This window comes from Trichechus manatus, unplaced genomic scaffold (genome assembly GCF_000243295.1).
Source record: "Trichechus manatus latirostris isolate Lorelei unplaced genomic scaffold, TriManLat1.0 scaffold00155, whole genome shotgun sequence".
Taxonomy (NCBI): Eukaryota; Metazoa; Chordata; class Mammalia; order Sirenia; family Trichechidae; genus Trichechus; species Trichechus manatus.
This window is the reverse complement of record NW_004444091.1, coordinates 3,632,756-3,658,878: the sequence shown is the minus strand read 5'-3', so window position 1 is coordinate 3,658,878 and position 26,123 is coordinate 3,632,756. Positions and strand designations below refer to the sequence as shown.

Genomic DNA, 26,123 nt, shown 5'->3' with positions numbered 1-26,123 from the left:
TGTGGGGTCCCACTTAATGCTGGTTGCTCACCTAGGTCTCCTCTCTGGCTGGGGCAAGATGCCTCCTTGCCCCACACTGTGCCACTCTAAAGTCTTTCCTCAGCTGTCAGCCCCCGAAGCTGTGGCACACATGAGGCCTCGTGTCTCATTCAGCCAGGACCCACCACAAAAACTGAAGAGCCCAGTGCATGACGAAATGCAGCCCCTTGTTAAAAAGTTAAGAATTTCATGACGGCAACAGCAGAGCATTAAGCTAAGTGTGGGGCCCTTCTGAGTGTGGGGCCCTGGGCACTGCTCGGGTTGTTCACTGTGATGTGGCCCTGGGACAGCCAAGGATCCCTGGGTAACTGCTGCCCAGATTTGGGCTGCTTCTCTGTGGCTTTCTCTTGTGAAATCAAATTTATATTAAAAATGGATATTTTACTTTTATTTCAAGAGGGCTTTTCTTATCTGCAAAAGTAAAAGTTCCTGACCCAAAATTAATCCACTAGCAGTTTTTTTCTCTCTCTCGCCCGAAATGGCTGTTCCAAAGGGCAGACCATAAGAAAACCATTAACTTGTGATTAAGTGAGAAAGACTCCAGCGTCTCTAATTTGAATTTCTAGAGGTCTCAGGACTGCAAGTGGGTGGAGGAGTGAACTGCCCCATAGAATTTCCAAGGATTCAAACTGCCTGGTGGATTCAAACTACCAACCTTTTGGTTAGCAGCCGTAGCTTTTAACCACTAAGCCACCAGGGCTTCCCAGTAGCCATTAAGTACTTCATCATCTTAGAAACTGCATTCAATAAGCAAAAGTTATTTAAATCTAGTATACCAGCCCAGGGGCAAGGACGAAAAGACAGGAGGGGACAGGAAACCTGGTAATGGGGAACCCAAGGTCGAGAAGGGAAAAGTGTTGACATGTCGTAGGGTTGGCAACCAATGTCACAAAACAATATGTGTATTAATTGTTTAATGAGAAACTAATTAGCTCTGTAAACCTTCATCTAAAGTCCAAAAAAAAAAAAAAGTTATTTAAATCTCTGTGAATTCTCCATTCTCTAGAAGTGGCTTCCTCTTGCATGAGGGAGCTTTTCACCAATTTGCAAATTGTTTATTAAATCATAGAGCAATCAAATATTGTGTTATTCTTTTTCTGAATTAATACATGATTATATTTTTAACATTCTTCTCTGGTACCTTGTCCCCCAGGTCCATCTGTCTTAACAGCACTGAACTTGAGGCCTCCTCTGTACTGTGAGACCGCCACTCGCTGTCTGGGCTCCATTTCCTGGCAGGAACTACGTGGACCTAAGCACAGCTGAGAATACTCCCGGGTCAGCTCAGTCACCAGATGCTGGACCCCCATGCCACCGCCATCCTCCCTAACAGCTTGTATGTATCCCAGTCCGGTTGCCAGCTCGTAGCGCCCCCATGTGTGTCAGGTGTGTCAAAGATGTGGTGGAATTTGTGAAATTGTGCACTACAGATTAGTAAATAAACACAAGTAAACCTATGAGTACCTTGCTGCTGGTTTATCCACCCCTGCTGGCAATCCTTGGTGTTTCGTTTGAGTTACATCACTCCGATCTCTACTTTCATCTTCACATAGCCTTCTTTCCTGTGTGTCTCTGTATCTTCTCTTCTTCTCATGACACCAGTCGTTGGATTCAGGGCCTTAATTACATTTGTAAAGATCTTATTTCCAAATAATGTCACTATTAGGTTGTTCCTTCTCAGATTCTGGATGGACATGAATTTGGCGGGACAATATTCAAGCCACTGGCGGCTCAATGGTTAAGAGCTCAGCCAGTAACCAAAAGGTCAGCAGTTCTAATCCACCAGCCACTCCTTAGAAACGCTATGGGGCAGTTCTACTCTGTCCGATAGGGTTGCTATGAGTCAGAATCGACTCTACAGCAACGAGTTTGGTTTGGTATGGTATTTAAGCCACTACAGACACTTGCTGACTATCTCATGCCAGGCCTTGCAGGGCACAGGTCCTTAGCAGGGGACACTCACAGACTGTTTGGAGAAGGTAAAGCTCGGTGTCATCAGGTAGACTTCAGAGGCCTTGACTGCAGACTTCTTCACTCAGAGGCATTCATTTTACTCTTTCCTGTGTTAATTTGTCTGACAAATATTCACTGGGCTATGGAATATACCAACACACAAGAGCCAGTCTCTGCCCTAACGGAGCTTAGAGTCTAGCAGGGAAAACAGTTTTAAAAAATGACTTATCTCTACAAGAAATGTTTAACCTGAATCCAAGCAAGCTCTAGACTTTCAGGTTACAGAAAATACAGGGGATAAACAAAATGACACCAAGAGAGAACATTTTGGTGAGTTGAGAATGTGGGACATTCTCTGACTCTCCTGAACTCCTCAAAAAAATCAATGTAATGAAGAAAAAACAAAAAACCCCACAAAAGACTGTTGTAGATTAAAAGAAACTGAAGGGATATGTCTTAGTCATCTAGTGCTGCTATAACAGAAATATCACCAGTGGATGGCTTTAACAAAGAGAAATTTATTTTCTCACAGTCTAGTAGGGTACAAGTCCAAATTCAGGGCATCAGCTCCGGGGAAAGGCTTTCTCATCAATCTTCCCCCGGACTAGGAGCTTCTCCGCACAGGGACCCTGGGTCCGAAGGATGCACTCTGCTCCTGGTACTGCTTTCTTGGTGGTATGAGGTCTCCAACTCTCTGCTTGCTTCCCTCTTTTATATCTCAAGAGATTGCCTCAAGACACAATCCAATCTTGTCGATTGAGTCCTGCTTTACTAACACAACTGCAGCCCATCCTCCCTCATTAACATCATAGAGGCAGGATTTACAACATATAGGAAAATCACACAATACTGGGAATCATGGCCCAGCCAAATTGATACACACTTTTTTGGGGGGACATAATTAAATCCATGACAGGATACAACAAAGAAATGCAAAGTCTGAATCCTGATTGGATCCCGTATTGGAAAAATATATATATGAACATTTTAGGGTAATTGGGAAATTTGAATATAATTGATGATGTTATGGAACTATTGTTAATTTTTCCAAGATGTATGCCTGAAATATTTAGTGATAAAGTGCTTATTATGTCTGCAATTTACTTTTATATGCTTGGAGAAAAAATGTGTGTGTGCATACAAAATACGTAGATAGATGGATACAGAGGGGGTAGGTAATAAAGCACTGTGGCAAATGTTAACAACTGGTGAAGCTGTCCTAGGGTAAAATCACCACAAAGTTATAGTAAAGCAAAAAGAAAGATTTTGTACAGCCTATGTTCCAAGAGACAAAAGTGAGAAACAGACAAGCATGATGCCAGAGCCATGTCTGCTTTAGTCCGAGAAATGTTAGAGAATCATCAGTACATACTGACATTACAAATGGGTAACATCATTAAAAGCTTCACCTTTTCACAGATTGGTTAAAAACTGCTAAATCTCCGTGATTCTACATTTTGAATTGTCTTTCTTCAATCATTGGTACAAGTTTCAGTAATGGCAGTCAGGAAGGTCTTCATTGGTCCAACAAATCTTACTATTCACTAAACGTTAATAGAAAAAAGTAAGAGTGGAAAATATGTGGGTCTTTTGTGCTCTAAGTATTTGTTTATGTGAAGTTTCCTAAAAGACGTTTTCCTAAGGTCATGGAAACCCCATAGACACACCCAAACTCCCTGAGCGACCGTATTGCTGGGCGGAGGGCTGTGGGGACCATGGTCTCGGGGAACATCTAGCTCAATTGGTATAACACAGTTTATAAAGACAATGCTCTACATTCTACCTTGGTGAGTAGTGTCTGGGGTCTTAAAAGCCTGCGAGCGGCCATCTAAGATACCCCACTGGTCTCATCCCTTCGGGAGCAAGGGAGAATGAAGAGAACAGGATACAAGGAAAAGAATAGTCTGAAGGACTAATTGTCCACAGCTACCAGGGCCTCCACCAGACTGAGTCCAGTACAGCTAGATGGTGCCCAGCTACCACCACTGACTGCTCTGACCAGGATCACAACAGAGGGTTCTGGACAGAGCTGGAGAAGGATGTAGAACATAATTCTAACTCACAAAAAAAAAAGACCAGATTTACTGGCCTAAAGGAGACTGGAGAAACCCCGAGAGTATGGCCCCCAGACACCCTTTTAGCTCAGTGGGGAAGTTACCTCCGAGGTTCACTGTTCAGCTTGGGAGTGGACAGCCCCATAAAACCAAATGAGATTAATGAGGTACAGGAGTCAAGTGACAAAGGCCAGAAGGCAGAAGGGGACAAGGAAGCTGGTGATAGGGAACCCAAGGTTGAGTAAGGATATTGTTGATGTGTTGTGAGATTATTAACCATTGTCATAGGGCAACATTTGTAGTAACTGTTAAATGAGAAACTATTTTGTTCTGTAAGCCTTCATCTTAAGTGAGAATAACAGCACAATTGGAAAAGCGTAGTCAATGTCGCTGAACTGTGCATGTAGAAATTTTTGAAATGGTGTATCTTTGGCTATGTGTATTTTCACCAAAAAAAATGGTTGAGAAGTTAGAGGGTTGATATGTTGTGGGGTTGTTAACCAATGTCATAAAACAACATGTGTACTACTGTTTCATAAGAAACTATTTGTTCTGTAAGCCTTCACCTGAAGTACAATTAAAAAAAAAAGATGTTTTACAAGATTGTCCTAGCTATTGTTTTTATAGCTCAGGGCCCAGTTGATGTGTCCTTGTGAGTTCTTGTTGCTCCAGCTGGGTCACATTCTTTATACTCAAGGACAGGGAATAATGGCTCCAATTTTAACTACTAAGTCAAAGCTAAAAACTATTAGGATGTCCATTGTACATTTTTTGTTTTTTACCTTTACAGAGGTTTGAATCCCCTTTACTGTTCAAGTATCTGCCTCTTGGTCTATATACGAGTTCTGCATGAGCACAATTAAGTGTTCTGGAATTCCCATTCTTCACAATGTTATCCATAATTTGTTATGATCCACACAGTCAAATGCTTTTGCATAGTCAATAAAACACAGGTAAACATTTTTCTGGTATTCTCTGTTTTTAGCCAAGATCTATCTGACATCAGCAATGATATCCCTTGTTCCACCTCCTCTTCTAATCTGGCTTGAATATCTGGCTGTTCCCTGTGGATGTACTGCTGCAATCCCTTGTGAATTATCTTCAGCAAAATGTTATTTGCATGTGATATTAATGATATGTTCGATAATTTCTGTGATCTGTTGGATCATCTTTCTTTGGAATGGGCACAAATATGGATGTCTTCCAGTCAGTTGGCCAGGTAGCTGTCTTCCAAATTCCTTGGCATAGACGAGTAAGCATCTCCAGCGCTGCATTCACTTGTTGAAACGTCTCAATTGGTACTCCGTCAATTTCTAGAGCCCTGTTTTTCACGAATGTCTTCAGTGCAGCTTGAACTTCTTCCTTCAATACCATCGGTTCTTGATCATATGCTACCTCCTGAAATAGTTGAACATTGACCAGTTATTTTTGGTACAGTGACTCTGTATTCCATCTTCTTTTGATGCTTCCTGCATCATTCAGTATTTTGCCCATAGAATGCTTCAAAGTTGCAACTCAAGGCCTGAATTTTTTCTTCAGGTCTTTCAGCTTGAGAAGTGCCAAATGTGTTCTTCCTTCCCTTTTGGTTTTCTAACTCCAGATCTTTGCACATTTCATTTTAATACTTTGTCTTCTTAAGTCACCCTTTGACATCTTCTGTTCAGCTCTTTTACTTCATCATTTCTTCCATTTGCTTTAGCTACTCTATGTTCAAGAGCAAGTTTCAGTCTTTTCTGGCATCCATTTTGGTCTTTTCTTTCTTTCCTGTCTTTTTAATGATCTTTTTCTTTCTTCATGTATAATGTCCTTGATGTTATCCCACAACTTGACTGGTCTTCATTCATTGCTGATCAATGACAGAAAAGTATGTGCTTCAGGTTTGTGTCCTTTCACCATACTTATTCAACTGTATGATGAGCAAATAATCCGAGAAGTTGGACTATATGAAGAAAAATGTGGCATTAGGATTGGTAAAAGACTCATTAACAACCTGTGATATGCAGATGACAAAACCTTGTTTGCTGTAAGTGAAGAGGACTTGAAGCACTTATTGATGAAGATCAAAGACTACAGCCTTCAGTATGGATTACACCTCAACATAAAGAAAACAAAAATCCTCACAACTGGACCAGTAAGTAATATCATGGTAAACAGAGAAAAGACTGAAGTTGTCAAGGATTTCATTTTACTTGGATCCGCAAGGAACACCCATGGAAGCAGCAGTCAAGAAATCAAACGACGCATTGCATTGGGCAAATCTGCTGCAAAAGACCTTTTTAAAGTGTTGAAAAGCAAAGATGTCACACTGAGGACTAAAGTGGGCCTGACCCAAGCCATAGTATTTTCAATAGCCTCATAAGCATGTGAAAGCTGGACAATGAATAAGGAAGACTGAAGAATCGATGCCTTTCAGTTATGGTGTTGGTGAAGAATATTGAATATATCACAGACTGCCAGAAGAATGAACAAGTCTGTCTTGGAAGAAGTGCAGCCAAAGTACTCCTCGGAAGCAAGGATGGCGGGGTTTTGTCTCATGTACTTTGGACATGTTATCAGGAGGGACCAGTCCCTGGAGAAGGATATCATGCTTGGTAGAGGGTCAGTGAAAAAGAGGAAGACCCTTAATGGGAAAGATTGACACAGTGGCTGCAACCATGGACTCAAGCATAACAACAATCATGAGGATGGCGCAGACCCGTCAGTGTTTCATTCTGTAGTACGTCGGGTCACCATGAGTTGGAACTGACTCGATGTCACCTAACAACAGAAGTTTGAACACTTTTTAAATAAAAAGTTGGGGAAAATCATCACAGCACTACTCAACTCTGACAAGGCTATAAGAAGCAGTGCACAGGCCTAAGCAGAAAGCAGAGGGCTTCCCCGAGGAAGTGATCTGTCACCAGAGGCCTGATCTAGGTTAGATACCGAGAAGGGTGGACACACAGACACCTCCAGAAGTGAGAACCGTTCTGTGGCTGGAGCACAGGGCAGTCGGAGGCTGGAAGAGGAGGAGGGGCAGGTCAGGCATTGGGGCTGTGTGAATGAAGGCATTTGGGCTATAGTCTAAGGGCTGTGGGAAGCCATCTGTTCCCCTCTTGTGACAACTGTCCCCTCCTTCCTTGGAGTGTGCTCCTAATAGACGGTCCTATTCCTGTGAGTGGCTCGCCCCAGCTAGGCCAGTCAGAGCCCACACCTGGGAGTTCTTACTAGGAACCAGAGAGAATGGGCCAGCACCCTTCTTGGAGTGAGTCCATGAAAAGTGAGACTCAGACGCTCTATGTCCCCAGTTACATGGAGCAAATATATACTTATCTGAACTTAATGTCTGTGCATCTCACTGTATCCATTTTTAAAAAAAGGATCAGCCAAATAACCTCCAGTTCAAAAGGTAAATTATAAAAAAATAATAAAAGTTCAACCGTCCCTCGGCCAATTAAATGCCTCCTTGATCATGTGAGGCTTTGCTCTCCTTGCACCACCTGGGTCAAGGCCCGCCTGAACTGGTCACCATGACAGGCAGGGTGGGCTGTCTCAGATGCGTAGGGAAAGGCAGCAGGGTGGGAGCTGAGACCTGCGGACGGAGGCCTGAGTGCGGACGCTACAGGATGATTGCTGGGCCCTGTGCTTTTTTTTTTTTTTGGAGGGGGTAGTGGGGAGCTGGTGTGTCTACAGCTGAGCCCCAGCTATGCAGGGCCTGAGGGATGGAGTGACCTGGTTACACGGATAGCACTGAAGGCATGGGGGTGGTGGAGAGGGTGGCAGTGAAGGCTGTAAAATGCTTGGGTTGGAGCTTTACGAACACGGTGTCGTAGCGCAGGACCTCCTGACTGGCTTTTATCCAGCCTACCTAGGGATGAGGTGGCTGTGCTCATTGCCGATTGATACCTGGGTGCACGGTTATCCCTTAGCTGCTTGCCTATCCTTCCAGTTTCCAGCCTTTTGCTTGTCCCCATCTCCAGATTTTTTGATTCCACCCAGTAGCAGAATCGGACCTCTAACAGACTGAGTGGGCTATGGATAGGTGGGGACATCTGTCCAGCTGCCCTTCAGCTGACCCCACCATCCCAGCCTGCCTGGGGACTCCACCCTAGGGAAATGTCCCTTCACCCCACCCAACTGCCCTCTGCTGCCAGCCCTGCGGCCCCTAGGCTGGTCGCCCTCCTTGGGGGCTCAGGGCGAGGCTTCCACTTCCGCAGCAGGTCTCCCAGGTTGGGCAGGCCTCCCACACGCAGCGCTCGACCCACTCCCTGCTAAGCAGGCCCAGCCTCTGACAAGTAACCCACTCCCTGCTGAGCAGACCCAGCCTCTGACAGGCGGAAGGGCGTGAGTTGGGCAGGTCAGGGGTGCAGCGGCTCCAGAGACTCGGGGCTGGTACGAGGGACCAGGCAGTTGCTCGTGGGCCTCAAGAAGCAGGACCCTTTCCAGAGAAGGTGACATGGTGTCAAATGTCTCTCCCGGGCAATCCTGGTTCTCTGGCTCTGACAATATGTCACAAAGAAAATTCCCCAGCTGAAGCCAGCTTGGAAAATTCCAGGGAAAAGGAAATTTACCACGGGGGCAGTACAGCTGGACCTTGGCTGGAAGTCAGGTGTGGTATGCGGCCCCCAAGAGCCACCTTGTAGGTGGTGCAGTCACTGCTGACCCCCCCACCCTGCCACCTCGAGCAGAGGCACGACCTCCTGGGCAGGACTTTGCCCTGAGCATAAAGGAGGGGACGTGGCACAGCCCACACGAGGGAGTCCTTTAATAGAGGTCATACAGACAGGAGACACGACGGGCACCCAGCCACACACAGGCTCGGGAGCCCCACGCTGACAGGATGCAGCGGCTTTCCGCTCCCCACCCTGGGTTCTAGCCCGCAGGTGGACTCAGGAAAGGTGGTTTTAAAAACAGGGCTGTACTTTCTTCACTTTCATGGAAAAGGGGATTTGGGAAGAGAGCAGAGACCCCACTCTCCTGCCCGGGGCTGGGCCTGGGTCCCTCCTGGAGCTGTCTACCCAATGAGGAACTGAGAGCAGCACATGGAAGTCCGGGCTGCACAATGGAGCCTGCTCCCTTTCAAGAGCCTTTTTCCAGCTGCTAGTGTTTCTACACTATGTACATTGTTGTGCTTTATAGTTAATCCCTTTCCCCACCCTTGAGCCTCTTGCCTGAAGCTCAGGGTGGGGCCGAGGGGCCAGGACACCACAGATGGGATGGTTGCAGGGAGCTCAGCCCTCTGAAGGCCGGTGTACACAGTGCCAAGTGAGGCTCCCGGTTCCAGGGGCTTCCCAGGAGCTACTGGAGCCCACAGGCCTGGTGGACAGTGTGAGCCTTGCCGGCTCTGCCACAGTAATGGAGGAGTCACAACAGAAAGGTCAACGCTGGAATAAAATGCAGGGCGGGCAGCAGCAGGCATAGGTGGAAGGATGAGGCGGGGCCGGGGCAGGCACTGCAACAAAACCGTTTTGGTAGCAGGGAGCTGATGGAGGGGTGGGGAAGGCCCGGCAGCCCCCTGGCAGCCCCTGACTGTTCACAGGACCGCCTCCGTTCAAGGGCTAGGGTCAGGCAGCTGTGCGTGTGGAGGGGTGGATAGTGGCTGGGAGGCGGCCTAACCCAACTGCACAGGTAACACAGGTCAGTTGTTCTCAAAGAGCGACAGCAGGTCATCGTTGCTGTTTGTGGGCAGGCCAGGTGGGCCCAGGTATGACAGCAGCTCGTCGGGGTTGGTCAGTTCTGGGAGCAGCTGAGGACAAAGGAGACATATGAGCAGCTTTGCCTGGAGACCCTGCACCCTGCGTGACCACTTCCACCACCTCATCACCCAGCTCCTCGGAACCAGTCGAAAAACCGACACAGCAGGGAGACTAGCTGAGGACCTGTCCGCCTGACACAGGCCCGTGCCCAAAGCCCCTCATCAGTCTGCATGTGCTCAGGGGAGCAAATGTAGCCACCTGGAACCTTCCGGAAGATAATGACTTTGTGATGAGAGAAGCAACTGAAGACGGAAACACCAGTAAATGCACCTGTCCAAGGAGAACCCACTGCTCTCGTGCACAGAGAGCACCCAGGACGGGGGAAGACGCCTGAAAGGTGGCCAGCAGTGGCTGCAGGGCTAGAACCCCAAGGGCCTTCCACTGTCTGCTCTCAGGTGCTCTAATTTTTTTACACTAAACTTCAATGACCTTCTTTTGTCCTGGTCAAGGGACAACTCTATGAGTCTATTTATTTGTCATTCTATACGTGGAGTCTGGACTCACACACCACTTGTGTGTTACGAAAAAGGAGTTATTACATCAATTTTTCAGAAAACATGTCCTCTGCTCAAAATCTCTGAAAAACTGGAGACACACTGGTCAGTCACACCAGGTGGTTGACACTGTGCCCAGTCCCTGAGACAAGGTACCTGGACATAAATCCCTCAGGGCCACACATGGGTCTCACGTACCACCCACCACCACTCCTGCAAAGACACACACTAGAATCCAAGAGCAGCAGTTCCCAACGCTATCTGTCTGGCTTTCCTTCAGACTACACGGTTGCTGAGGGATCACTCTTTCCTCCTTTCTAGCCACAGCACGCGGCCTCTATTGCTTGGAAATAGAGGCTGTTTCCTGCCTTTCCTGGGGCTGTCCTGGCTCTCACGGCCTCAAGCCGCAGTTCCCCAGCTCCCATGCGCTCCTGTGTGTGTGGCGAGGATGAGTGGAGCCTGGCACTTACGTCCAGAGCTGGTTCCGGGGCCTCTCCGGCCGCAGACATACTGGTGGGCCCCATCACGCCCGTGGTGGGGTTGAAGGCCAGCTCGCTGCCAGGCCCTGCACCTGCTTGGCCCAGGGGTGGCCGTGGTGGTGGGGGAGGGTTCTGATGGTGCAGCTGTGGCCCTGGGGGGGCTCCAAGGTTGGGGTTGTGCAGCCCCTGCGGCCCAGGGTTGTGGGCTGGGTCCAGGTGGCCCACTGGTGCCATCTGAGGAAGGAGAGGGGAACTTGGTAGAACAGCCCAGGTCTCCCTTGGGAACGGGGCTCCCTGTGCCGCCCGTCAGCTGGACCCGCCCAGCACTGACCTGGCCTGGGAGGCAGGAGGCAGGCTTCTCTGGAGTTAGGAGGCTGCTGGGAATGTCAGACTGGTAGGAGATGGGTGGTGGTCCTGGGGTGAACTCGGGAAGGGCTGGGGTGCTGCTGGGTGTGGTGGGCGGGAAGGAGTCAGGGAAATTCCCAGGTCCCAAGAAGCTGGAACCTGCTAGGAGACAGTTGGGGTCCTGTGTGAGGGCCCCGCAGAGTAACAGGCAGTCCCTCAGCTCGCCAGGAAAGGACGCAGGCTGGCAGAGCAGAAGAGACTGCAGCCAGGATGGGAGGCGGCTGCCCGATGAATAACACCAGCACTCGGAACAAGGGCAACTGGCTGCGCAACGTTACTAGGAGTGGGGAGCCATGAGGGGTATCCCAGCCATCTTCACATGCACCCCACATGCAGGGGTCACAGCGATCAGATCCCTGGGTGTTCTAGCAATGGCCACTTGCCCCCAACTGGAGGAAAAGACAGGAGATGCAGAGCTAGTGTCTGAGGCCTGGCTGCCTGTGTCCAGAGGACTGGCCTTCACTGCTGCATCCCAGCCCCAGCCCCCGGCACCCAGCTGGACATGAACAGGGCAGGCACCACCCGTGGGTTGTGGCTGAACGCATGTATGAGTTGCATGTTGGCCTGCACGGGTCCCCTAACGCTCACGATGACTATGCTCTCACCGACAGGGGCTCCAGCTGGAGAGGTTGAGCCAGGCGCCCCGGCCGCCTGTGCTCTACTCACCCTGGCTGGGATAGTCGCTGGGCGCAGGGCCTGAGGAGGGCTGCAGAGGAGCGCAGGGGGCAGCACTGGGGCCCAGGGCAGCGATCATCTCCATGACGCTGGGCATGAGCACGTGGGCGGGGCTCACAGTTCGGCAGCGCTTCAGGACCGGCCCGTCGGGCTCCTCCTTCAGGTGCAGGTCGGGCTTCACCGGCACTGGCTTCCAGCTACACGTGGGGTCAATGGTAATCTCCTCGTAGTCAGAGCTGGCGGGGTGGGGTGGCAGCCGTCACCAGGGGCCCTGCCCGCCTGCCATAGCACCCACAGGCTGCAGGCAGACCCTCCCATCCAAACACCTATCATAACCGGTAGGATATGCATGCAGCCTGCCGCCTGAATCCAGTCCCTTCCTTGAGAACAAGGCTGAAAAAGCTGTGTTCAGACCAGGAGCCTGAGGACACAGACACAGCTGGGTCAGAGGAGAGGAGAATTACTTCTGGATGTAGATAAGGATCCCCAACATGTACTGGTCCACCTCCAGGCCCTCCAGCAACGCTGTTTTACTGTGAAACAAACAAAAGGGACAGGCTCAGGGGTTCTGGCCAGCCTTACCCTGGCAGGGACTGTGGTCCCTCCACCTGTCTTATGGCGTGAGGGCCCTGGGCTGGGCAGTGAGCACAACAGCACCTGACTTGCATAGTTCTCCAGGCTGCTGGAAGAAAATACCCACAGGAGCCTCTGCAGAACGGTGATACCCGCCTACCCCTAGATTCCCAACATCTCGGCGCCATCTCTGAAACACTCACTTGCAGACGGGACACCTCCAAGTCCCCCGCTCACAGTTGAGCTGCAGGTACGACTCCAGATCGAAGCACTGCAAAAGGGAAGGGTGAAGGCACTGTGGGAGGCCTGCTTTCATGCATCAGAGCAGCAAAGCTAAGCCTGGGGGTGAGGGTGGGCTAGGGCCGCCCTGATGGGGTGGACTCGGGCCGCCTCAGTGGGGTGGCCTGGCCATAGGGCACATCCTTTGACCCAGCAACACCATTCTCAGTAACATATTACTTATTTACTTGCATGTCTGAAAAGACGTGCATCAGACTTTCCACTGCAGGGTGAGTTTAATAAAGATGGGAAACAATCAAAGAGCCATAACCAGTGACGGTGAAAACGATGGTAGGCATCCACACCCCAGGCATCACTGGCCACGGACAGGCGCCAGCAGCTGCTGGTGTGGAACCACCTCCAGGATGTATTGTTCGGAGAAACAATTAAGGCACAGATGGGTGTGTACAGTCTGCTGCCACTTACATAACCAAAAAGGGCAAGGGGGTGCTTAGTGACTGCAATGTACACAGGATAGCTCTGTAAACTCTCACAGCGTCGCCCCTGGGGTCTGGGGTGGGTAAACAACCTCACTGCGTATCCTTTATACCTTTTAAAATCTGACCCACAGGGATGTAACAGCTAATGTAAAAGGTAGATTTAAAGCAAGAGGCCCAGTCTGAGGGGCAAGGGCTGGGGTGCCAGGACCACCTGCCCTGGCACGGCCAGCTGATCTTGCTTGGTGGCCCCAGCTCTCCCAGGCCAGGTGTGTCGTGGGCAGACAGGTGGCAAGGAGCTCAGAACACACCCCTGCCCCAGAAGATGAGGCTGGCACGCTAGCTAAAACACTTTCAGCAAGGATCGCAGTGCCACCAACCTGTATGTGCCTACAGTCGTGGCCGCGGGCGGGCAGTTGGATCCTGCGGAAGGTGATGGGACACTTCAGGGACACCTTGATGGCCGTCTGTTCCACCCCGTCCTCCCCGTTGGGCCCAGGCGTGCCTGGGATGGTGCCGCTGCTGAAGTTACGCTTTACTGGGCAGACAGGGAAGGATGGCAGGGACAGCTCCTGAGATGGGGCAGCCGGGTGGGGATGACACCCCCTGCTCCTCAACAAGCTCCCAGGGCCATGTGCATGCAGGAGTGCAGCTGACTAGTGCGAGGAGTGTGCCCAGGTGAGGGTGGTACTCACTCTTGGTGACGCAGTGCTCGGCCGGCAGGAGGCGCTTCTTGATAAGGCCTTGCAGCACTGAGCGGACCGATGGGCGGTGTACCAGCTGCAGCACGAACAGGTGGGACTGCAGGGGGGCGGAGCGCCTGTCAGGCACAGGCAGGGTGCTGGCTCTCCCCAGGCCCAGGCTATCCCTACAGACTGACCTGCCCCAGGCAGACGGGCCAGTTCATCCACCATGTGAATATACGTCCTCCTGTTTGCTCAACCACTTCCTAGTTCTCACCCCTCCATCAAGACACAGGGGAGGCTGGAAAGGCTTCTGAAATGTCCCACAACTGAAATTCCCAAGGTCCCACTCAATGCCACAGCTAGAGCGGACTCCAGGCTTCCTTACAACCCAGGTTAACAGCGTTTCCTTCTCTCCAAGGATGGCCTGTCATCTGGGCACTCCTTCCAAATAAGGATTCGGGACCACTGGGGACTCGGGACCTCCTACTGTGCTTTCTCCAGGGTACAAGGCCCAGCTTGGTCGCTCACATAACTAAGTTGCACCACAGATTGACTTACCTTTATCTAACAGAAAAACAGCTATGGTATGTTTCACTGCATCCCTCTTTTTAAAGGGCCAGGAGGAAAAATTAATACATAGACCAAACAGTGGTATGAGAAGAACCCAGAGCCCCTTCCTTTCACGGTACTCCCCACCCCCACTGAGTTGTGGGGTCTGGGCCTGGGCCGCCATGTCCTGAGATCTGGGCCCCGCACTCACGCAGCAGCAGGCTGTGACAGTGATCTGGATGGTGTTCCGGCCCGGCTGGCACACGTGCTTCAGGTAGAGGGGCTTGTGGGAAGTCTTGTTGTCCCCTCGCTCAATGGTGAGTGGTGTGGCGTTGACGCTGACCTGCACAGACGCCGGCCAGTTGGTGTTCATCTGCCGGTCCTCATGGTGGTAGCACTTGAACTGCAGCTCGAGGTCGGGCCTGCATCAGGGAGGAGGCCGAGACCAGGTAACTGGAGAAGACGCAGAGGAGAAAGAGGCGGAGGAGGGAAGGGGCTCCTGAACCAGAGATGGGCGGGCGCTGGCAGGAGGTGGTGGGCTGGGGCCACTCTAAGCCATGGGTGCAGGCTGGGGGACAGCGCCTTTGCTGGTGGACACCTCACCTCAGCATCAGGGTTTTGTAGACGGAGTCCCGGAGCTGGAAGACGTGGTTGCTCACAGCCAGGTTGTGCTGCAAGCGGAAGGGCTCCAGGACCACCCCATCGCGCACCGGGAAGGTCAGCCGCAGCTCATCACAAGGGCCATTTCCTGAGGGCAGAGAGCCCAGGCTGGCCGTGAGTGGGGGAACCACAGCCACCCAGCGCCAGAGCAGTGTGCGCGGGGGCCCTGGCTCAAGGTGCCGCACTCCCAGCACCAGCGGCATGCCTCACAGCTGCTCAGGAAACAGGACAGACTTAAGGGTGCAGCCTGCGCTCCAACACAGGGACAAGGCAGAGAGGCACTCAAGGTGCTCTAGGCAGAATGAGCCGTGCCATGGGTTTAGGGCAGGTCCAACAGTCACTTCCAACTGTAACGGAGCCTCTGCAGCCCCATGTTCTATCCTGCTCTCAGTGTTTACCTGAGCATACCTGAAACTATGGTGGAGAATGGGCCCCCAACCCAGAAAGAAGGCATTTTGGGTGCTTTCCAAGAGCGTGGGAGCCCAAGAAGGGGTGAGGGGCTACCTGCTTCCCACCTGACCACTCCATTTGGGGTTTCAGGACCCCAACTTCTGCTGTCAAGGCCACCCGAAGCAGGGTTCTTAACCAGGACAGGCTTCAGGGGACTTACCACCCCTGCTAACACACAGCATTCTGTGTACGTGGGCATTTTTCTAGGGTGAAGATCCACAGCCTTGGGCAGATTTGCAAAGAAGTCCACGAATAAAACACTAATGCAAGTTAAGGGCTGCTAAGGAGCTCTCGTGGCACAACAGTTAAGTGCTCAGCTGCTAACTGTAAAGTTGGTGGCTGAAACCCATTCAGTGGCTCTGCAGGACAAAGACCTGGTGATCTGCTCCCATAAAGATTACAATCTACAAAACCCTATGAGGCAGCAGTTCTATTCTGTCACATGGAGTCACTGAGTTGAAATCAACTTGATGGCACCTAACAACAAGGTCTACTACTCAAATTTTGTCTTAAAGAGATGGAATTCCTGACGTCTCTCAGGGTGCTTATGGCCCAGGAGATAAGCAGCTGGCCCACCCCTGAGAAGCTTGCAGGATTTTCTCCCTGCCCCCTCACCTCCCGAGCCCACCTGCCCTGTCACTGCTATTCAGAGGATGGACTCACCGGGGGAAGTGTGCAAGGAGCTCACGTTGGGCTTAAGGTCGGGCAGGAAGGGGGACTTGACATCCTGGCTTGGAGACATGTAGGGGACGCTGCTGCTGGGGGTCATGGGCGGCGTGGGGTTTGCCGGGAGCGGGGAGCTGGGGTAGCCGGGTATGGAGCGGGCAGGCTGCAGGGAGGGAGCAAAAACAGTCAGCGCAGAATGGTGGGGTGGGCGTTTGTGCGTGGGACAGCCTGGGAATGATGAGCGTAGGTGTGCCTGGCCAGCACCCGCACTGCCTATCAGCTCCAGGGCTGGCAGAGCTGCACTGGGTGGTCTCTCTCCCTGCACCCGCCCTCGAGCCACCCGCCCTTACACCACTCAGGCTCGGCTGGCTGTAGTTGAAGCTCCCTCCATTGAAGCTGGTGTTCTGCCCGTTGAATTGGTCTGTGGACTGCAGGAGAGAAAACTGCACGTGCAGCCTGCAGGTGGCGCACGCCCCGCCCCCGCCACTGAGCTGGAGGAGCCACCCTGGACTCAAACCCAGGAGCAACCCGCCTTCACAGATGAGCCCTGATCTTTATTTTCTTCGTTAGGTTTTCTTTGTATTTTCCAAATAACCTATCAGGAACACATACTAACTTCATGACTGAAAACAGTTCTACAGAACAGAGGGAACCCCACATGGCAGAGGAGCTCCCAGGGTGAGAGAGAAGTGAGAGACGTGGTAAAAAGACACAAGTGGCCCCAGGGACACCTCCCTCATGGATCTGAGGCTCTCAGCACGTGGCGACAGTGTAGGGAGATCCCCCAGGCGCTCTGATGGGGGCACTGCAGTATGCCTGGTGTTACATTGACATGGGGCTGACACCAAGGTACCAACCACAGCCCTCTGAGGGGGCTTTAGCTCTTTGGCAGCAAGAAGAGGAAACAGAACTCTCCTCATCAAGGACCTGTGAGTGGCCTGGGTGCCTGCCTGTCACCCCCATACCAAACTCCCAAGAGGCACATAGCCTCAGAAGGTCATTCAGCTCCAATCTGAGTCCCTCCCTACAGCCATCCATGCCCTGTGTCAGGACCTCTAGAAAAGCTCCTGGCTGTTCTGTCTCCTGCCCCTCAATATTCATGTGGGCCCCCGCCCCAGCCAGCCAGGCAGGGCAGGGGTCTCAAGGTCACCTCTGCCTCCTGCATACCTGGCTCCGGGCTCCTACCTTGTAGTGCAGTGCTGTGGGGCCAGGGGAAGACAGGTACTGCCCCATGCTCTGCTGCAGGGGCAGCCTGTGCCCAGGGTAAGAGGGAGAGGGTGCAGGGGGCTGCCCAGGACTGGGAGCAAACTGGGCAGCACTGGGTGCATACTGGCCTCCTTGCAGGTACTGCTGCCCTGGATACACCTGAGAAAAGAGGCAGACAGATGTCAGGGGAAGAAAGAGCAGGTATCAGAAGGAATAGGTGTGCTGCAGCAGGGCCACCGGCTCTGGAAGCTCCAAAGCACCAGGGACAGGGACTCTTTCCACTTGGGGGGTCTGCTACAGGGCCCGCTGTCTGCCACACACAGAAGCCCGACCTTGCCAGACCGAGGGGGTGCTGAGGTCACCCCAGCTGCCGACCCATACTCACCTCGTTGGAGTAGACTCTTTTGACCCCCTGTCGGGGCAGCGGCTGGGCCTGGGAGGGCCCATGGTGTGTGTGCTGGGGCAGGCGCTGCCCTCCGTACAGGGGCGTCAGCCCCACTGCCCGGGTCGGGTTCATGCCCATGGGGGAAAGGCCAGAGGGGCCCATCACTGCCCCCATGCTGGGAGGGCTCATGCCGGGGGGCACGTTGGGCCCCCGGGGACCTCCGTGCTGCAGAAACTGGCTGTTAAAAGACTGTCCGGCCCCGATCTGGGAAGAGGAGAGAGAGGACTCATCCCAGGCCCCTGGGCCGCCCACCCTCCGCTGTGATGGTGCCACCCTCTCGCCAGGCTCTACCATGGCAAGGTCCCCAGCGCCCCCTCCCGGCTCCACGCCCATCCCACCTACCACCATGCCCACTAGCCCCATCTTCATCAGCCTCAGGGCACTCTGTTCACGTCTGAGTCCCTGAAGACTTTGGGGAGGGAGGGGCCTTCCACCTGGGTCCCCTGCCATGCCAAGGCCAACCCCCCGCCAGAGGCTTGCTGGGGGCATCTCACCGCTCCATATTGGCTCAGCTCCTGGGTCTGCTTCTCCTGGAGGGCAGCCACAGTGGCTGTGGCAGTGGCGGTGGCAGTGGCTGCAGCAGCAGCCACAGCGGCAGCAGCAGCGGCCTGAGTGAAGTCAGTGGAGGGCCGGGTGGCGTGGGAGGGGAGGCCCAGGCCCCCGGGGCCACTTGGGCCGCCCGCATACCTGCAGGAGATACAGAAGCGCAAGCTGCACTGCCTATCACTCCAAGGCCAGACCCAAGTGCACAAGGTGGGGGTGGGGGTGTGGGCACGGCACTGACAGGGAGCCCCATTCTTTCCCAAAGCCCCTTCATTGTTGCTGCAGCAGCCAGCAGGAGAGGCAGATTCAACAGCCAGCAAGTCAGCACAACACAGTTCTGAGGTGCCCACCGAGTTCAAGCACTGCACCTAGAAGGCTCCTCGAATACCTGCTGGAGGGGAGGACCCTGCGTACCCAGTGGTGAAGCCAGGCCCCCCGGGGTAGCCCCCGCGGCCATACACTCCCTGCTGCACATAGCCCTTGTTGGTGCTGCCCTCAGCAAATGCCTGCTGCCCAAGGAACTGCGGTGAATTCAGGGCGGAGCTGCCGCCTGTCATGCCAGGCATCATGGAGCTGCTGGAAGGGTTCCCTCCAGGGCCCATCGCGCTCCCCAGGACCTGCGAGGAAGGAAAACACACTCACATCACGGAGAACCACCAAAGGGAATCGTCCAAAGAGCTCACTTCAAGTTGTGGCTCTAAGGTACTGGAAGTGAAAGAGGCTGGGGAGGAGGGGAGGGGGCAGGGGAGGCCCAGTCCCCTAAGTCAGCTGAAAAACATGAGGAAAAAAAAGTTCCACGGCAAGTGCTGAAGGAGAACTAGTGTACAGCCCCTGAGAGTCTCAGGAAGCTCCGGCTTCACTCTCGGCCCCACCCCGAGCCCATCCCGTAAGACAGGCTGCACTTGGGGACAGGCACCTGGGTGTAAGTACTTACCTGACTCTGGGATGTGTTGCTAACTCCCCACACGGTCGTTACCACGGACAGCGATCCTGCAGGCTGGTTGGCGCTTTGTTGCCAAGGCACAGACTCATATGCGAATGAACCATCACTGCAGGAAGAGATACAGGTGAAGCCCCTTCCCCAGGCACAGGATGCACAGTCAAGGGTCCTCCCAGGGAAGAGGAGCACCTCCCCGCTCAGGCCCACCCGGCAAGAGCCGCCAGAAGCTGGCACTCACCCGTGTGGCGCAGGGGGGAGGGCAGGTTTCATGGGGTTCATGGGGTTCATGGGCCACGGAGCAGGCCCACGGCCAGGTCTGTGGCGGGATGTAGCTGCCCTCGATGGTCCTTATCTGGCTGCTGGGACAGGAGGGAAGAGACTGTCAGCCGAGATGCAACTGTGGCCAGGGATGTTGCGGACACCTGGCAGTCCTGCCTCTTCACGGTGAGCCACTACCACCGCCCAGCGCCATTCAGAGGGTGGAGGGCTGGTAGCCACCAGGCACAGCCCATTCCTTTGCCAGAGGCCACTGCTCTCCAATCGGGGGCCAGGGCTGGGCAAACGGAGACTGCAGGGCCACGCTCAGGGTGTCAGAGTAGCCCAGGAACCTGGCATCCTGCCAGCCTGCCTGCCATCTGGCAAACCTAGCCCAGAAGAGAGCATTAACCCTTTCTGGGCCAGGCCCTGCCACCTTGAGCTCCAGGAACAGCCCTGGAAACAGGCGCTCAGATTCTGAATACTTTCCACACTCTCCCTCCCACACAAAGGTCTTCCCACTGGCTTACTTGATATGCATATAAAGCAAGGGAAAATCCTGGCCTCTCTCAGCAGAATCTGGGAGGTAGGAGAGGGCCAAACTGGGAGGAACTCCCATCAGAAGGCCCAGGGGGTGGAGGCCAGGGCAAGGGGGAAGAAGTGTCATCAGGTAGCTGGGAGGGGCCCAGCCCAGGTGGGACGGAGCCCCAGGCGGCTCTGGAGGCTGGGGGGCTAGGTCAGAGGGTGGGCGCAAGGGTGGGGGCACGGCATAGTGTCACCTAGGGGCGGCCAGCAGGGTGTAGACCAGCAGCCCCAGCCCTCTCCCTCTCTGTGCTGCCCTTCCCTCCACAGAGGCAGCCTAGGAGCTGTGGCCTGAGACCACACCCCAGCACACTGGGGGACCAGGATGAGGCAAGGTCTGGTGACTGTGGTCCCTCCCAGAGGTGGGCAGAGAGGACAGGGCAGGGACCCACACAGAGGCAACGGGCAGGGAGTCGGCAGTCACGCACAGGACACAGCGAGAAGCCTGGAGCCCAAGAGCAGCATGGCACGTGTTTACAACGCTGACTACCTGGGCAGACAGGGCCAGGGGAACAGCAAGGGCTTGCCAGCCTGGCAGCAATGAGTCAGGGTGCAAGGGGGACGGCAGGATGGGGGCTCACAAGGATCCCGTGTGGGCCACCCCGGCTCCCCCAGCACTGCAGCAGGCTGCTGTTAGCAGGAGCCTTCTTACCGCGTGTTTACCAGTTCATTCACCATTTTAGTGACGGGAAAACTGAGGGACAGGAGGTGGGAGGCCCACCCAAGGCTGCCTGCCAAGGAAAGGGCTGGACCCCCACCTGCAAGCTTCTTCGGGGTGTCAGCACCCTCCTGCACCCTGGGTATCAAAACCCTCCTGCACCCACAAGCAGACCCTCTGCCCGCTCTGTCTAGGCACTGCCTTGTCACCAACCGGTGCTGCCCTTGCTGGCACTGCCCAGGCCTTGACTCAACCCTAGGCATGAGGACTGCCCCCTCACCTCTGCCAGGTCTAACCAGAGTCAAGGCTCTGTTGCTGCCTTTTCGCCCCACCCCACACACAGATACAGCAGAGACCTGGCTGCAGGCTGAAGGGCTTGCATCCTGGCACCTGGGTGGTCAGGGCTGGGAGAGAAGGTGACCAATTAGGCAAGAGGGAATTGAGGCAGCCCCAGGAACTCAGAAGCCAAAAGCTGGCCAGCTTCACACAGGAAGAGGGAGTGCCCACCTCACACCAGCCCCCTGCTCTGAGAATTCCAGTGAGCCAGGCTGGATCCCAAGCACTCCCAGATAAACAGGCCCACTCAGCACCCCTCATGCTGGCCTTGCCCAGCCAGGCCTCCTGGAGTGGAGGGAGGGATGGAGGGAAGGAAGGAAAAGGGAGCAAAAGGAGGGAGGGGCACGCAAGGAGATCTGCACAAGGTGCACCCAGAGGGGCAGGAGGGGGGCCCCCCCTTCCTGACATCCTCTTCCAGAGGAGCCAGGCAGTCACCCTCAGAGGGTGCCAGTCTTTACTCTCGGTTCCTCTCCTGCCTCACCCAGACCATGCCCCGCCTGCGAAGCAGAAAAAGCAGGGGCTGACGGCTCCAGACTGCGCAGAAACAGGCCCATCTGGCCTGGGTGCTGGGATCTCCACTGGGGCAAGGGAAGCCTCCGGGATGATGACACTTGGGGTGGGGGAGGAAGCTGCCAACCATAGATACTCCTCTCAGGTCTGCTGGGTCAGGCTATAGCAACAGTGCAGGGTTTCAAAGCATATTATGTAGCTATGGTAATCAAAAGACAGTGTGGTACTGGCAGAGAGGTAAACACATAGCTCAAACGGAACAGAACTGAGAACCCAGACATACACCCACACAAACAGGCCCAATTGGTTTTTGACAAAGGTGCAAAAGCAAGTCAACAGAGGAAGGGTAACCTTTTCAACAAATGGTACAGGAGCAAATGGACATCCATGGGTGAAAAAAAAAAAAAGAACTCTGACCTAAACTTCACACCTTACACAGAAATTAACTCAAAATAGAGCACAGATTTAAATGTAAAATGCAAGGCTATAAAACTTCTAGAAAAATATGTAGGACAAAAACTTCAGGGAAAAGGGCTAGGCAAAGAGTTCTTACATTTAACACCAAAAGCATGATCCATAAGATAAAAAATTGATAAACTGGACTTCACCAACACACAAAACTTCTATTCTGCAAAAGGGTCTGTTAAGAGAATGAAAAGACAAGCTACGGACTGGGAGAAAATATCTGCAAACCATGTATCTGACAAATGACTGGTGTCTAGAATATATAAAGAATTCTCAAAAACAACTTAAAAAAAAAAAGTGATCCAATTACAAAATGTGCAGACGACATGAACAGACATGCACTGAAGACACCAAATGGACAATGAAAAGATGTTCAACATCACCAGCCAGAAGGGAAATGCAAATTAAAATTACAGTGACACACCTGTCAGAAGGACTAAAATAAAAAACAGTGACACCCCACGATGGCAAGGATGCAGAGGAACTGATCTCTTGCACACGGCTGGTGGGAATGTAAAATGGTAGTCATGCTGGCTAACAGTTTAGCAGTTTCTTTTAAAACTGAACAAGCAACTACCATCAACCCAGCATATTGCATTCCCGGGCATTTATCCCAGAGAAACGAAAACTATGTTACAAAAGCTTGCACAAAAATGTTCATAGTAGCTTCATTCATAATAACCAAAAAAATGTAAACAATCTAGATGTCCTTCAATGGGTGAATGGTTAACAATGCCACATCCATACCACCAACAAAAAGGAACAAACTTTTTAGGTGCAATAACCTGAATGAATCCCCAGAGAATTAGGCTAGGAGTAAAAAGCAATTCCAAAAGCTTGCAAACATGATTAAATTTGTTTAACATGGTTGAAATGACAAAATTTTAAATGGAGAATAGATTAGAGGTTACCAGGGATGAGGGAGTGGGTTGGGAGGGAAGTGGGTGTGTCTGTGAAAGGTAACAGGAGGGATTCTTGTAGCGATAGAAACGTTCTGTATCTTCACTGTATCAGAGTTAATAACCTGATGGTGATATTTTTCTATACAGGCAGTCCCGGGGGTTCCGAACGCCCTACAACCCGTAGTTACGAACCAACCCCTGTAAAGCCTATATTAAAAATTGGAAGTACGTACAATGGTTCGTAATAACAAACGGGTGCTACTTTGCGATGTGCATCAAAACATTATTATTATTACTGTATTATTATGTTACAGATGTTTTTAAGTGTTTCTTTAATGTTTTTTATGAATAGAAAGGTACACTACCTACTATGGCAAACATTTGACTGATTTTAGATATGAACCATACCTAACTTTTCCAATTTACCTACAAATTAGACTTAAAACAGAAACAGAACTAGTTCGTAATCCAGGGACTGCCTGTAGTTTTGCAAATGGTACCATTAGGGGAAAATGGGCAAAGGGTACAAGGAATCTGTCTTAAGACAGATATTTCTTACAACTGTGTGTGAATCTATTACTGTCTCAAAATAAAAATCATAAAAATTAAAAATTGAAGAAAAACAAAAAAACCACCACCAGTCCTCTCTTTCTGAGGGCTGCCCCTGACAGCCCCTCCCCCCACAGAGCCAACTTTGTGGTCCCAAGATGCCATGGGGAGTCAAACATGCATGAAGGCTGACAGCACCCCTGCCACTCAGGCTAAAGGAGTTGAAGGTGGTTACCTCCCCTCACATTTAGGATGTGGCATCAGTCACCTGAAGGACTGGTAACAACAGACTGCTTAGCCACAACCCCAGATTCAGTGGGACTGGGTGGGGCCCAAGATTTGCATTTATAACAAGATTCCAGCTGATGTGGCTGGCCAGGGAGGCTAGTTTGAAAGCCCAAAAGAACAGGGGGGAGGGAGTCAGAGCAGGTGTTGAGCGGGGCCTGACAGTGCAAGTCACGGGCAGCCTGCAGCCCCATGTCACATGGATCTGGGGACTTCCACCCCCACTGCTCTCTGCTGTACACAGAAGACCACAAACACTCCCAGTTCCCCTGGCTCTAACTCCTCACTCTGATCTCCTCCCAGTGGGCAACCCTGCTCTGTAGGTCTGCAACCCTCCTGACCTAAAGAGAGAGATGTCCGTGAGTGCTGACCTCCCCTCCTGGCCTCTCAGTGCTGGGAATCAGCCGGGAGTCTGTGAGACCACTGCCCGCATGAAGACAGGCATGCTGTGCCTCCTGTAGCTTTCCACCCCATCCTCCCTGTGCACCTAAAACCAGGAGGCAGAGAGGACCCCTCAGTGAGCTTCCTTGGCATGAGGTCAACCTAGAAGGCCACACAGTGTTCTTAGAACTCACTATACATGCCCGCTCGATAAGGAGCCCCAGAGAAAGAGTGATCCAAAGTGCTGCATGTAGACCAAAGGCAGAAGTTAGTGTGGGTCCCATTGAAGGCCCAGCATCACACACTTCCAAGCCTCTCCAACCTCCACGCCAGCCCTTTGCCGGCCTGGTCAGCCAGAACAGCCACAGCACACCATTTGGCAAGCCACAGTGCCCAGAGAAGGCCGGACTCCCAGGAGGGTAGCCTGTGGCAACACCTTCTCACCAGTCAGAGCACCAGGGACAGGCCCAACTGTAGGGGACACGGGATCACAGGATCCCGGCAAACAGACAACAGGCCCTGGAGAGGAACAGGAACAGGGGCACGTAGTGCTAAAGTGAGGACACCAGGGTCCTCACCTGCACAGGTGGCTGCAACTCCTGCCTCCTTACCTGGGAGGCCACAGTATTTACTGGCATAAGTGTTGGGCAAAGTCAGGATACTGGAGTGTGACCAAAAATTCCAGAAATAAACGTTCATGAATTGCCCAGGTGTGGGACGCTTCAGTAAATGGCTGATGGAGCCAGGGTTATTTGGCTGTTTTGCTACTCTACAACTCAGCTTACTAGTGTTTACAGTGAGGTCAGTGGTTGCCACCCTCCTCCCCTTCCTGCGCCTCAGGAGAGAATGAGGACTCACGACTACCTTGCATGTCACTCCAGTCGTTGTCAGCCAGGAGCCTGTCCTGGGCAGAAGAAGCAGTGTACACTCCAGGGTGAGGCGTGGCTGTCCCCTTGGAAATGAGTCCCAACACCAGCGCCCTCACAGTTCCTAAGTTTCGCCTTTTTCAAGCCTGAAGAGCTGCCCTCCAGTTCTAGCAATCAGGATTTGGTGAGTAAGGCTGTGTTCACCTGTCTGTGTCTACCTCAGTTACAGATGGAGTCACATGTTCTTCTCATGTCCCTATGAAATCCTCTCCAAATCACACGAGATACCAACACTGTCACTGATGCTACAGTAACTACCTGAAAGAGGGCAATCCGGGGCACGCCACCCTCAGGCCTGGCCTTCAGGATCGCGGGAATGGAAAAGGGTGTTCCTCCACCAAAACCAGGCAAGGCTGAAAGGTGAGCTCAAGCCAGCCAGCTCTGCCCTAACTCGGTGCCCATGAGGAGGCCTCAGCGGGTCTCCGCACTGCTCTGTGATGCGCTGAAATGGGAAACGGGACTGCGGGAAGGCACCGTGATGCCGCCCGGCCAGAATCCAGTCGAGACCCCGGCAAGGCCGGGGCTGGGGCGAGCGCCGGGTTTCGGCCTTAGCACTGGTCGGAAGGATCCTGAGTGCCTACCCACCTGCCTGGTGCTAGAGCCCCCAACAAAAGCTCAGGTGAAGGCGATGAGACGACCCCGACGCCCACCAGGGCCGGGTCTGCCCGAGACCACCGATGGGGACGCGGCACCGTGTTCCTACGCGGGCTGCCCGCACGCCAGCAGATGGGCAGCAAAGCCTCGCCTTCCCAGCCCCAACCTGCGCGTCCCACCGTCCTCACCACATCTGGTCACATCTGGCCAGGTAGCGAGGCTGGCCCGAGTCCCCGCGGTCCTGCCGAATCGGACCGACAGCTCGGGCCAGGCCAGCACAGCCTCGCGGGGGGCCATCCGAGCCTCCTCCCGCCCGGCCAGCTGCGCTAGTGGCGCACCAGGCGCCGAGGTGGCAGGAGGGCGCCAGCCCCCGCCCGCATCTGCCGCTGCCAGGCGACCCCTGGCGCCGCGG

The 26,123-nt window shown here is 53.0% G+C and overlaps 1 protein-coding gene across 3 annotated transcripts; it reads right to left on the bottom strand.

Annotated features, from left to right (window-relative positions):
- Positions 1-9,652: 9,652 nt before the first annotated feature.
- On the bottom strand, positions 9,653-19,601 carry ZMIZ2 (zinc finger MIZ-type containing 2). 3 transcript variants are annotated; one of them, XM_004386098.2, is made up of 18 exons: positions 19,507-19,601; positions 19,263-19,377; positions 18,734-18,945; positions 18,280-18,454; positions 17,726-17,989; positions 17,320-17,499; positions 16,485-16,562; positions 16,132-16,297; positions 14,962-15,106; positions 14,570-14,780; positions 13,819-13,924; positions 13,504-13,661; positions 12,611-12,678; positions 12,299-12,367; positions 11,826-12,070; positions 11,086-11,258; positions 10,746-10,988; positions 9,653-9,771 (listed from the first exon to the last, which is right to left on the bottom strand). In XM_004386098.2, exons 1-18 carry the CDS (start codon positions 19,554-19,556, stop codon positions 9,664-9,666), a joined length of 2,766 nt encoding a protein of 921 aa, XP_004386155.1. In that variant the 5' UTR covers positions 19,557-19,601; the 3' UTR covers positions 9,653-9,663. The 3 variants fall into 3 exon arrangements, with proteins under 3 accessions (XP_004386155.1, XP_004386154.1, XP_012413746.1); XM_004386097.2 differs by lacking the exon at positions 16,485-16,562; XM_012558292.2 differs by lacking the exon at positions 16,485-16,562 and having other exon boundaries at positions 18,734-18,849.
- Between the last annotated feature and the right edge of the window lie 6,522 nt (positions 19,602-26,123).

Bases quoted from the DNA above. Each gene is read 5' to 3' on its own strand.
- ZMIZ2 (XM_004386098.2), bottom strand. From the start codon at position 19,556: ATGAACCCCATGAACCCCATGAAACCTGCCCTCCCCCCTGCGCCACAC. The intron at 12,679-13,503 runs GTTGGTGGCACT...TCCCTTTTGCAG, and splicing joins ACGACTGTAGGCACATACAG to TGCTTCGATCTGGAGTCGTA. The intron at 10,989-11,085 runs GTCAGTGCTGGG...CTCCTTCCTCAG, and splicing joins CCTCCTGCCTCCCAGGCCAG to ATGGCACCAGTGGGCCACCT.